This window comes from Garra rufa, chromosome 23, assembly GCF_049309525.1.
Source record: "Garra rufa chromosome 23, GarRuf1.0, whole genome shotgun sequence".
In the NCBI taxonomy this organism is placed as follows: domain Eukaryota; kingdom Metazoa; phylum Chordata; class Actinopteri; order Cypriniformes; family Cyprinidae; genus Garra; species Garra rufa.
In genome coordinates this window covers 22347772-22361479 of record NC_133383.1, presented here as the reverse complement: position 1 = coordinate 22361479, position 13708 = coordinate 22347772, and the positions used below count along the sequence as shown (strand labels likewise).

The 13708-nt window shown below is 33.8% G+C and overlaps 1 protein-coding gene across 1 annotated transcript in view; it reads left to right on the top strand.

Moving 5' to 3' along the window:
- The window catches only part of ltn1 (listerin E3 ubiquitin protein ligase 1), a 35346-nt gene that overhangs the window by 15550 nt on the left and 6088 nt on the right, over positions 1-13708 (top strand). The window contains exons 19-26 of the mRNA XM_073829331.1: positions 138-280; positions 388-523; positions 5516-5660; positions 5951-6164; positions 7876-8113; positions 11509-11589; positions 12944-13130; positions 13384-13555. Of these exons, the coding sequence (XP_073685432.1) occupies positions 138-280; positions 388-523; positions 5516-5660; positions 5951-6164; positions 7876-8113; positions 11509-11589; positions 12944-13130; positions 13384-13555 (1316 nt within the window). The remainder of the gene's footprint in view (positions 1-137; positions 281-387; positions 524-5515; positions 5661-5950; positions 6165-7875; positions 8114-11508; positions 11590-12943; positions 13131-13383; positions 13556-13708) is intronic.

The following is a 13708-nucleotide window of genomic DNA, read 5'->3' as shown; positions in this document are numbered from 1 at the left end:
TTTAATTACTTGTTTTCTGTTTAAATATATTTTATATTCTTAAGAAACATTTCTTATTGTTATAGATATTGATGAATATTTTTGTACATTTGTGGTTGCGATGTTCCTGTTAATTCTGTGGCTCTTTTGTGTGTCAGTTTCTTTCCCCTCTCAGAGAACAGTGTGAGCACGTTGCAGGTGTTGTGTCCATTTCTAGCCAGTGAAGACAGAGAATCCCTCATCGCCTTGTGTGTCGCAGAGCTTCTTAACTGGCAGGACAGAGAGAAGGACTGCATCGATGGTGAGATTCAAATCATAAGCACACACCGCACATGGTGAGTCATATAGGCTGAGCAACAGCGATCTCGCTCACTTAAGTGATGTGAAAGAATAATGTTGTGTGTGTAGGTGTGTGGGGCTGTCTGGCCGTGCTGCTCTGCTGTCTACAGGCCAACACTGCTGTGGAGGATGAGATCTTGTTGGCTGTCATAGCCACGATTGCCGAATGGAGGAACAGTAGAGAGGAGTGGTTCCTCTTCAACAGGTGAGACCATGTCTCAGTTATGTGTATCTCTGTAATGAGGAAGACGGCGATGGCAGTCGTGTTTATTATGTCAGCCAAGGCCACGATGCTCAAGTGGGTGATGCAGGTTTCAAGTCTCAGTCCCTTCTTGCTTTTTCCTCAACATTTTTATTTGACCTTTTTATTGTATCTTTCCAATAGAAAAATAAAAACACTTTGATTATTTATATATATATATATATATATATATATATATATATATATATATATATATATATATTGTTAATTACAAAAATTAGTTTGGGATCAGTTAGATTTTTTTGATGGTTTTTTAAAGAAGTCTCTTTTGCTCATCAAGGCTGTGTTCATTTGATTAAAAATACAACCCCCCCCCCCATAAATATTATTGCAATTTAAATGGTAGTTTTCAATAGCTGCGTTTCCATCCACCTATTTTTATGCGCATTTTGGAATATCGCATAAAAAATCTCTGGATGGAAACGCGAAAATGCGCATAAATTCTGAAAATGCGCCTAAAAAACTTATGCGCACAACAGAGTAGGATAAACTTTTTATCCCATAAGGAAAAATGCGCATAAACTACGATGGAAACACTTTTACTGAATAAATTCCTCCATATGTATTAAAAACATCATGTGACTGCACTGATAGAACGGGATAACTCGACTAACCAGCAGACCCATCTTGTTGCACAGCATCAGAAATGTTGTATTGGTGATTCTGAAATGTTTCCTTCACCAGTTTTGTCACTTGACCACCACATTTAGATTTTTTTATAGTAATAAAAATCATTTAGTTCAGTTAGAGAACAAACAGTGCAATTAAAAACTGAACACAGCTGCTCAACAGTCGCATCACAGATCCGCGGCAGGAGTCCGATTTAATTCATCACATGAGGAGTGTGAGTCGAGTGTGGTGAGAAAGATTTAGTTTTGAAACGAGATGCAAAACCGCCTGTTTTAAAAGTATTTTGGATTTTAAAAAAGGCCTGCTGACTGTTTTCCTTTACCTAAGCAGTGTTGTTTTCGTCAATGATGACGATGACGAAATCATTTCGTTGACGCCACTTTTTTTCATGACGATAACGAGACGATGACGAGATAAAAATGGCTCGTTGATGACTAAAACATGACGAGACGTGTGTGAGTTTTCGTTGACGAGATGAGAATAGACGAAAATGTTAGTGGGTGGTCCGTCAGACATTTAAAATGCATGACATTTCTGCTTATTGTGCATGCCAATTAAAACTTAAAAAGTATCTGACGCTATGGCAAGCCGTTTTAGCATTAAATACTCTTTGCTATACTAGTATGGCAAGCCGTTTTAGCATTCCATCCTTGTTTGTCTTTTATGTTCTAAAACATTCCTTCATTATTGTAATTATTGGTGAAAATAGTCGATCCGGAAGCTCACATTGTGTTGAACTATAGATCTGCTATTTTCACAACTTATAAGTGACACTACCCAACAGCAAAATACTTACTGACCTACATTAATTTGTTAAAAGACTACTTTTTCCCCTTTTTTTTAACTAAAACTAGACTAAAACCTTTTTGACTTTTCGTCGACTAAAACTAGACTAAAACCTTTTTGACTTTTCGTCGACTAAAATTGGACTAAAACTATCACATATAGAAGTGACTAAAATTTGACTAAAACTAAGAAGCATTTTAGTCCAAAAGACTAAGACTAAGACTAAATCTAAGATGATGGTCAAAAACAACACTGTACCTAAGGTGAATTTGGAAGCTCATTGGAAGAACATTTGTTTCTTATTTATTTGTTTCCAACGTGTTTGCTGATTTTCAGCAGGTCTGTTTTTATAAATAAACTTTGTGGAAGTTATTTAACAGTTATTTATTTATTTTTGCTAGTAAATTAATAATTCTATGTTTAAAATAGACTAAGTGAGTTGAGGTACTGTTTTGTTGTTGTCCATTCAATCAATTGATGCCGAATTGCCGTTAAGTCGAAAGTAAAAGTAAAATGCTTACGGACATTTACAAGCTTTTAAAAGCAAAGAAAAGCGTGGAAACGAGAGAAGACTCTCCCTCAACCTTTTCCCTCGGTGATACCGGTACCACCTGTGTTGTCACTTGTCAATTAACCAGTGGGGAAATATGAAAATTCAAAAAATTATTATTTTCATGACTTCTCCTAGATTTTTTAGTGAGATTTACTGCAAGTTTATCAGGAAGTGACGAATTTGTTCTCTTTCTCTCGTTGGATTGAAACGGTGCTTTAAGTTATAAGTTAGATTCGCATTTTTGGATGGAAACATAGCTAATGTTAATATACTTCAAAATTAAATTTATTCCTGTGATGCAAAGCTGAATTTTCAGCATCATTACTCTACTCTTCAGTGTCACATGATCCTTCAGGAATCATTCTAATATGCAGATTTATGATCAATGTTGGAAACAGCTGTGCTGCTTATTTTTTTAGGTACCTGCAATACCCTTTCCTGGATTCTTTGAAAAAAAAAACATTAAAAAGAACAGCATTTATTTAAAATATAAATCTTTTCTAACAATATACATTACCATTTTCAAGTTTAGGGTCAGAACATTTTTTTCTTTCTTTCTTTTTTTGGAATTTTTTTTTATTACTTGTATTCAGCAAGGATGTGTTAAATTGCTAAAAAGTGATGGCAAAGACTTGTATTGCTAGAAAGGATTTCTATTTTGAATAAATGCTGTTCTTTTTAAACTTTTTATTAATCAAAGAATCCTGAAAAAATATATTAAATGTAAAACTGTTATTTTAAGTTGCAATAATATTTCATAATATTCTTTTTTCTCTATTTTTGATCAAACAAATGAGACTTTGATAAGCATATTATTATTATTATTATTATTATTATTATTATATATAGAAAGAGAGAGATAAATATTTTAAATGATCAATGACAAAAATCTGAAAAATAGTTTAGTTTATCTTTGTTAGATTTATAGAGCACATTAAAAAAAGGTGTTACAAAACAACTTGTAACAATTCATAACAGTATATAAACATTTTGCTCAAAATGCATTCATAAAAATAACATTAATACAGAAAAAGTATCACCATTTTTTATTCCTTCTGTATTTTCAAATAAAACAATCTTAAGTAATGCAAAATATAACATAAAATTATAAAATATAAAATCAGTTAGTATTACAAAATGAGTATCGTAATTGCTATCATAAAAAGGTTAAATGTATCAAGATAGTAAACCAAGTAATACATAACAATATATAAACATTTAGCTAAAAATGCTGTTATATTAATGCAAAAAAGAGGAAACTTTTTACTATACTATGCAAATAAAAATACTAAATATAAATGAATAATAAGTAATGATAAATATAATAGCTATCATAACACAATTTTAAATGAAACAAGAATATGAAGCAACTTTAAATGATACACAACATATATATACAGTCAAGCCCGAAATTATTCATACCCCTGGCAAATTTTTTTTGACCCGGAAATGACACAGGCTTCTCCCAAAAGATAATAAGACAATGTACACGAGGCATCATTGTGGAAATAAATATTTCTCAGCGTTTATTTACATTTGAACAAAAAGTGGCATGTCCAAAATTATTCATACCCTTTGCAAACTGTCACAGTCTATGGGAAAATCCAAAGTTCTATACCATTCCAAATAGTCCAAGCTGTTCTAAAGCATCCTAATTACCCTGATTCATTGGGAACAGATGTTTTAATCAACTCAACAGGTGAACTCAACAGAAGCTAAGACAAAGGAGTTCACTGAGGACCTGCGGCTGCGTATGCTGCTCACAAGTCAGAAAAGGGCTATAAGACCATATCTAAATGTTTTGAAGTTCCAGTGGCTACAGTGCAAAGTATTATTAAAATCTCAGAGGACATGGTTGGATACCAAAAGTGACACCTGTGCTGGCCAGGAGGATAGTGAGAGTGGTTAAAAAGAATCTAAGGATTACCACCAAGGCCATCCTGATGAATCTGGGCTCTGCTGGTGGCAACATCTCAATACAGACAGTTCAACAGACACTGCACACCGCTGGGTTTCACAGACGCAGACCAAGGAGGACACCACTTCTCCAGATAAGGCACACAAAAGCCCGCTTGGCCTTTGCAAATGCTCATCTGGACAAAGAAGAAGACTTCTGGTCTTCTGTTTTATGGTCAGATGAAACATAAATTGAACTGTTTGGCCACAATGATGCAGTCTTCATTTGGTGTTAAAAGGAGAAGCCTTCAACCCTAAGAACACCATCCCCACTGTGGTGGGAACTTAATGTTTTGGGGGTGTTTTTCATCCGGTGGACCAGGGAACCTAATCACAGTAAACGGCACCATGAAAAAGGAGCAATACATCAAAATTCTCAACAACAACATCAGGCAGTCTGCAGAGAAACTTGGCCTTTGGCACCAGTGGACATTTCAGCATGACAACGACCCAAAACACACAGCAAAAGTGGTGAAGAAAAGGTTAGCAGACAAAAACATTAACGTTTTGCAGTGACCCAGCCAGAGTCTTGAATTAAATCCAATTGAGAATCTGTGGAGGGAGCTAAAGATCAGGGTGATGGCAAGGAGACCCTCCAACCTGAAAGAGTTCGAGGTCATTGCTAAAGATGAATGGGCAAAAATACCAGTGGAGACATGCAAAAAGCTGGTCAGCAATTATAGAAAGTGTTTGATTGCTGTAATAGCCAATAAAGGCTTTTCTATTGATTATTGAGAAGGGTATGAATAATTTTGGACATGCCACTTTTTGTTCAAATGTAAATAAAAGAGGAGTAATATTTTTTTCCACAATGATGCCTCTTGTACATCGTCTTAGTATCTTCTGGGAGACGTCTGTGTCATTTCTAATAAAAAAACAACAACTTGCTGGTTGAATAAAAATAACTTCAAGTCAGAATTTGCCAGGGGTATGAATAATTTCGGGCTTGTATATATTCAGATAAGATATGGCTTAATAATCTGTCCCTTCTTCTTTGTGTCCATTTGCAGTGACCTTGGAAAAGCTTCCACCACAGGGCTCTTATTTACTGTAGAAATAATCCGTTTCCTGTGCTGGATGGTGGATCATTCTCCCACAGTCTTGGGAAACACTCATTGGGATCTCCTGCTCTGCTCGATGTTGGCATGGCTAGAGGTGAGATTTCTCTCTATCTTTCTTTATTCACAGTTTGTATGCAGCAGACAGGCTCACAGCAACACTTTCCCTGCCCCTTCCAGAAATGTCCACCCTAGTGCACAATCAAATCTGCATTTTGAACAGATCTTATTTTAACACCAGGTGTAAATGAGAGCTGAGATGCTTTACACATATGGATGATCTTCTAAATAATCACACCTACTCTGAGAACCGTGCCGCATACAGACGACGATCTGAGCAAATGTCGTTTTTAATCAGCACGACAAGTAATTGTGTGTTTTTCACAGACCACCAGTGAGAACAGCAGCATGTTCTGGAATCCTTGGGTACAGCTGTTTGTGTGTGCAAACTGTGAGCTGATTGTGAGGCTGAGTGAGTTTTTCACATTGCCCCCTGCTGGCGTGGAGGAACAGCTTCCTCCAGAGCTGAAATCAGAGTGGAAAGAGTTCTTTTTGGAGGGAATTCACAATCTTCTGCTTCCATTGCTTATTAGGATCCCTGGTGAGTCGCCTTAACTAGCACCGTCATGTTTGGTTTGTGGTTTAATGTTTTTTACACTACCAGTCAAAAGTTTTTGAACAGTACGATGTTTTTTAAAAGAAGTCTCTTCTGCTCACCAAGCCTGCATTTATTTGATCCAAAGTACAGCAAAAACAGTAGAATTTTGAAATATTTTACTATTTGAATATATTTGAAAATGTAATTTATTCCTTTGATTTCAAAGCTGAATTTTTAGCATCATTACTCCAGTCACATGATCCTTCAGAAATCATTCCAATATTCTGATTTGCTGCTCAAAAATATTTATTATTATTATGTTGAAAACAGCTTTTTTCTTTGTTTCTTTGTTGAATAGAAATAGAAATCTTTTTAACATTATAAATGTCTTTATCATAACTTTTGATCAATTTAAAGCATCCTTGCTAAATAAGTACTACTAATAAAAATTTTTTTTCTTGAACAGCAATTCAAGAATTCAAGAATGATTTGTCAAGAGTGGAGTAATGATGCCGAAAATGTAGCTTTAATCACAGGAATAAATTACATTTTAAAATATTTTCAAATAGACATTTTAAATAGTAAAAATATGTAAAAATTATATTGTTTTTGCTGTACTTCTGATCAAATAAATGCAGGCTTGGTGAACAGAGGAGACTTCCTTAAAAAACATTAAAAATCTTAGTAGTGTATAATTTTTTTTTAGTTTATTTAATGTTTTTGAAAAGTCTTTTATGCTCACCAAGGCTGCATTTTTATTTGAACAAAAATACAGGTAATATGGTGAAATATTATTACATATAATTTAAAATAACGGTTTTCTTTCTTAATATATTTTAAAATATAATTTATTAATGTTGATATAAATGATAGTAATGCTGAAATTTCCAGTCTTCAGTGTCACATGATCCTTCAGAAATCATTTTAATATGCTGATTTGATGCTCAAGATGCATTTCATAATATTTGCTGCTTAATATTTTTTGTAAAAACCCTGACAATTATACAGTTTTACCAACCCTAAACATAGTTGAAAATATGTAAAAATCCTGTTAATAAAAAAAAGTTGCCAGATATTCACATTCACAAAAAATATGGTTAATAAGGTAATACAGGATGGCTTATTGGTACCTATATATATTTTTATAACTTTTAACAGTATATTTTATGTTATGTTATGTTAATATACCACTACCTGAACTACTGTAGTATAAAAATAATGCAGTAAACATTAGCTAATTAACACCTTAATAATAACAAAAATAAAAAGTAAAAAATATGTATATACTACTGAGAATGTTCTTTACTGTTTTAAACTATAAAGTGTATTGTATTTATTTATACTTTCTAGAGTTGCAAAAAACACATTTCTATTGATGTTATTTTATTATGTAACATAGTGAAATTGCATATAATGTGATTAAACAATAGATTTTTACAGTTGTATTTTACGTTTTCTGTAAAAAAAATTGCAAACATTTAAACTTTTTTTAAATAAATAAAGCTCAGCTTCTAAACACAACAACCAAAGAATTCATATGTAGAAGCTATTCAAACTTAGTAATCATGTTTGCCCAATAGGTGTTGTGACTCATCTCTAGCCTTAACCTAGAAGTCATTTTTATACTTGTTCTATCATTTAAACTCCTGATATTTAATGGAAACATGATGTCTGGTGGTTAACAGACTGCTGAAATGTCAATCTTTTGTCTCAGTGGACTTTACAGAGCCAGATGACCCTTTGTTCCCCCTGCCGGTATTGAGGGCAGTGGGGGAGGCTCTTACCTACATCCCTATGGAGCTGCTCACACAGAATAAACTCCCTCCTCGGTTTGTAGCCGACCAGAGGAGCAGTCTGCCAGAGCCCCTCCAGACCCTGCTGAATACCCTCTCACCCCTGCTGCTCTTCAAAGCCCGGCCGTTACAGCTTGCAGTCTACCACATCCTACACAAGTACAGACTCTCTTACCTTCTTTAACACCTACTTCACTCTGACTCCACACAATAGACATTTAACTGTGTCATAGACTGGAAAACTATGGGATTTTTTTTGTGCCAATAATAATGAACGTAACTTTATAAAACTGAACATAACTTTCCAAGAAACGATCAAAAATTTGCCACTGCAAAAGAAGAAAAACACAATGAAAATGAAAAAATGAACTCAGTCGCACGATCACTTTATGCTGAATAAGAGCTCGTTCTTTTGACAGCAGCAAGCATTTATTATCAGTAACATTTGACAGAAGTTTGCTCTTCCCTGGTCTCTGTTGAGGTCAATTAAACCACGTTAAACAGTTTTCTTATAATGGGCTTCTACGGGGGAGAAAACGCTTAACGTGATTTTATTCACTGCATCTGTGGAATAAGGGCTCATTCTTTTGATAGTAGTTAGTGTTTGTTACAAGTGGTTTGACAAAAATTTGGGGATTCCTGGTCGTTTTTTACATACGTAAGCCACTTTAAGCGTTTTAGAACGTCCCAAGCTGCCCTGAGGGACAAGCTGAGGTGGAAGATGATGCCGCTCCGTGTCTCTCCTGGGAGCTCATCTTTAGAAACTAAGAGACGACCATAGGTGAAATACTAATAACATTAATACTTAATATAAACAAAGCACGACGTATTGCGCACCGCAACAATTTTCCAATATTCGCGCCACGGACGTCACCGTCTGTGCATCCAGGTCAGAAAGCAACTGTCCATCGAAAGCTCATTAGCCAATCAGAGTAGATCGCTGTTAAGCCCGCCCCCCCACGAGATGTTTGTGCCAAAACAGCAAACGAAAATTTGCGAAGCGTAAGCGAAAGCTGTGGCAACACATTCACAATCCATGATTCGCGAAAACGATTCTTTGAAAATCATTAACAAAGAATGAAGCATATTTGAAGAGCATGTTAATTCATTTAAGTTCATTTTTTCATTTTCATTGTGTTTTTCTTATTTTGCATTGGCATATTTTTGATCGTTTTTTGGAAAGTTACGTTCAGTTTTATAAAGTTACGTTCATTATTATTGGCACAAAAAAAATCCCATAGAAAACTTACTGTTTTTAAGGAATGGTTACCCAGAAATGAAAATTAGCTGAATTTTAACGTTCACTTGCTCACCAATGAAACCACTGCAGTGAGTGGCGTCAGGATGACCGTCCAAACAGCTGATAAAAGCATCGCAATAATCCACAAGTAATCCACACAACTCCAGTCCAACAATTGTTTGTAATAAATCCATCATTATGGTATTCAAGCCAAACTTTTTGGCCACAATACCAGTCCATAATCCATAATAATAAAGCTTCCTCCAGTGAATAAGTCCATCCCTTGTTGTCTCTCATATCAAAATCCACTAGTTTGGACTGTCTTCAGTTGTAAACAGTGCTTAATCTGTGCATATTTCTCTCCTGATTCAGACGAGACAGATTTTTCACTGGAGAAAAAAATATTATGGATAGAGGACTTGTATTTTAGCTGGAAGCAGTGCTGAACAACGATTAATCACGATTAATCGCATCCAAAAATGTGTTGGTAGTGTGTGTGTGTGTGTATGTGTATATGTGTATATGTGTGTGTGTGTGTGTGTGTGTGTGTGTGTGTGTGTGTATATATATATATATATATATATATATATATATTTGTCGTGGCAAAAATCAAACGACTCTCATCGCATAAGAGACAAACTCAATCAATTGTCTTTTGTAAGGATTTATTCTTTGCAAAGAAGGTCAGACAGTCATACAGGAACACAGGTTGCTGCAGAGTGTGACAAAGAAGGGAGGGTTTCCTCCACTTTTATATCTCTTCCCTAGTCCTCAAGGTTACATCTCCTAACAGCCTGTAACTCTCCATCCCCCAGGGAACAAAGAAAACTCCTTTTATAGTATACAAGTCAACCTATAGAAAACCTTCTAAGAGACCTTTTGGGTCACCAAAAGGTGCCCATTTGCTTCCCCAGCTGCTTCCCCTCATCTAGGTGACATTCTTTACCTTTTATGCCTCTTTGCCCTCTGGGTGTCTCTATTTAAAGAAATACTAAATGCTTCAAAAGGGTATAAATGAATTTTTCTTTCACAATATATATATATATATATATATATTTATTTATTTACATAGAAATACTCACACATACAGTATACATTTTGAAAATATTTTGTATAAATTATATAAATATATGTATTTATAATATAAAGTTGGTATTCACATAGTTTATATTATATATAAATATATTTACTATATAAACATAATATATTTTTCCTAAGTATATACATGCATGTGTGTGTATTTATATATACATAATAAATATACACAGTGCACAAAATCTTATATTTTGGATGCGATTAATTGTGATTAATCATGATCAATCACGATTAATCATGGCCTAGCATTAGTTTAAAGTTAAAAAACGTCTTGATGGATTTGTTTCTTGCAAACATGCAGTTTTTTTTTAACGTCACAAGACCTTAAATTATAGACTGGAGTCATTATTTGTGGATTATTATGTTTTTGTCAGCTATTTGGACTTTCTTTCAGACGGCACCTATTCACTCTAGAGGATTCAGTGGTGAGCAAGTGATGTAATGCTAAATTTCTCTGAATGTGTTGCGATGAAGAAATAAACTATGCTGTCTTGGATGGCCTAAGGGTGAGTAAATGTTCAGCAAATTTTCATTTTTTGGCCGAACTTTTTCCAAAGCTCAACATAAATGCCTTTTCACATGATCAGCAACCGAAGAACATTAACATGTGACCAAAGTTTTAAAGGAACAGTTGCAAAAACAACCTGTTTAATACTAAAGAGTCAATGAAAGGGCAGAAAATGGTCATGCTAAACTAAATTACAACTGTTTGTGGTGCAGAAAAACTTGTTTAACATTATAATTAGACTTGTGGGGAAAAATAAAATGCGTAGCACAAAATACCGCATTAAGGAGTCAGCATGTGTCTTACCACCTAGACATTATCTTTGTTTTCTACCTGTTCTGCAGCGTCTGCAGAAACGCTATAATGGACTTTCCTGTAAGTTGCTTTGGTGGGAAAGTATCTGTCTAGAACATAATTGTAAATGTAATTGAAATGAATACTCCAAGGGACGGCCGGTTTTTGCATAGCCTTAAGGTCATATTGTACAGAAGAAGTTTAATCCACAATGCGTTCCGCTTTGGGTTTAATTAAATATGCTTCATTGAGAGCACAAGCCTCTGGGAGAGAAACAGATTTTATATTCTACGGGGTTAGCTGAGATCTTCTCAGTGCTATTGCTGTAATGCTATGTCCATTACAAGTCTTTGAATGAGCCTCAGTGCTGACGTTGAATCGTCTCGGGAGAAATGTGAGTGATGTGTTGGTGTCTTACAGGGTGATGCCTTTGTTGCCGGAGAGTGACAGCGAGAGTGCCAGCGCTAAATCTGACGATGAAGATGGAGAAGAACCATGCTTGTAAGACACACAAAGACACTTTTTCACACACACTGGCCCTTAAACATCTTCGTATATCTAATGCCAGTTTTTTTATGAATCTATCAGTCTTTTTAGGGCTGTCACTAACGATTAATTGAGTAATTGGTTGATTATTCTGACGATTAATCGAGTAATCTGATTATTTTCTAAAAAAAATTTTTTTGAGGTAATAAAAAGAGACCTAAGCGAACAATAGTCTTGGTTTAAATTTGGTTTAAATAAAAGCAAGTAATCCTATGGTTTTATTGAACAAAGCAAAAAATATAAACTATAAACCACATGTAAATGAATATACATTATGCATTATAGCAACGGCCTGACGATTGTTTTTAAATGTTACAGCAAAAGCTAATACATCTGGCTAAACAGCATTTAATTCAAATGCTCACTTAATAATTAATATTTGCCTATTTCTTTAAGACAGAAATGCTACAGCCACTGTAATGTTTTGAATATGTGGACATCAAAATGTGTAAACTCTTATTTTGAAATCGCAGTGAACAGTTAGAGAACAATAAACGTTTATCTAAATAACACAAAACACCCTATTTTATTATATTTAATTTAGTTTTATTTAATTTAGTTTTTTTTATTATATATTTTTTATTTTGTTTAATTTATTTAATTTTGTTTTATTTTGTTTTACTTTTCATTATTTTTATTTAGTTTTATCTTGTTTAATTTAATTTTGTTTGTTTTATTTTGTTTCATTTTATTTAGTTTTACTTTTTCATTATTTTTATATTTAGTTTAGTTTTATTTAGTTTAATTTAATTTTGTTTTTTTGTTTTATTTTGTTTCACCTAATTTTTTTTATTTAACTTTTTTGTTTTGTTTCATTTTGTTTTATTTTTAGATCATTTTTTGTTTTATTTTATTTTTGTTTCATTTTTATTGAATTACATTTTGTTTTGTTTAATTTAATTTTATTGTTTATTTAATTTCATTTGGTTTTTATTTTGTTTCATTTTATTTAATTTAGTTTTATTTAGTTTTACTTTTTCATTATTTTTATATTTAGTTTAGTTTTATTTAGTGTAATTTTATTTTGTTTTTTGTTTTATTTTGTTTCATTTTATTTTTTGTATTTGATGTAGTTTTAAATTTTTTATGTCACTTAATTTTTTATTTTTAGTTTTTTAAAGTTTTATTTAGTTTCCTTTTGTTTTGTTTTATTTTATTTTATTTCAGTTTGTTTCATTTTGTTTTGTTTCATCTTATTTTTATTTTGTTTTATTGTTTATTTCATTACATTTAGTTTTATTTTGTTTCATTTTATTTCATTTTGTTTTGCCACCCACAATTTTAATGGTATCTTGCCAACTTCCTATAGGTCTCCTCCTGCAGCTTTGATGAGCATCCTTTCTGCCACAGAAGAGCTCTTAGACAGTATTCTAGGTAGCGTGCAGGTGGGTGAGTTTGCAGTGGTGCAGCCCCTCAGTATGGAGCACTGCTGCATTCTGGGATATCTTCTAGCCTGGAAACTCCTCTTCACTTTCTTCAAGGCTTCTTCATCCCATGTAAGTAAAAGAAAAAAACAGGAATAATGCTCTGGAAAGCTGCCAATCATTATCTCACTCTTGTAAACCACTTCTAACAGAGACATTCTAGAGGTTAAATAATGTGTCAAATGTGTCCGTCTCATTGTGACAGAAATATTGAGTGATAATGTCAAAGCTTTCATGATTTTGAGTGAATGTGACAAAAGGCCACACTACTCAAACAACATGACATTTCTTTTACATAGTGAAAATGTCTGTTTTTGTTTTTCAGCTGCGAGCTCAGTACTCTCTGCATTTGAAAAAGACGCGTTCTCTTCATAAACTCTTGCTCCACTTGTTCCGTCTGATGCCAGAGAACCCATCAGTGCCTGGGCAGCCGGCAGAACCCTCAAGCAAAGAACCCAAAACCTTCTTCACTGAGAGTTTGTCTCTATCCCCCCAGAGTATGTTGCAGATCATTTATAACTGTGACCACAGGATTCAACTCTGTACCAAAATTATTTATTGTAAATTTATTGAAATGTTGCTAAAATCAGGCATTTGATAGGTAGTTGACCCAAAAATAAAAATTCTGTCAATAATTTCTTAGCCTCATG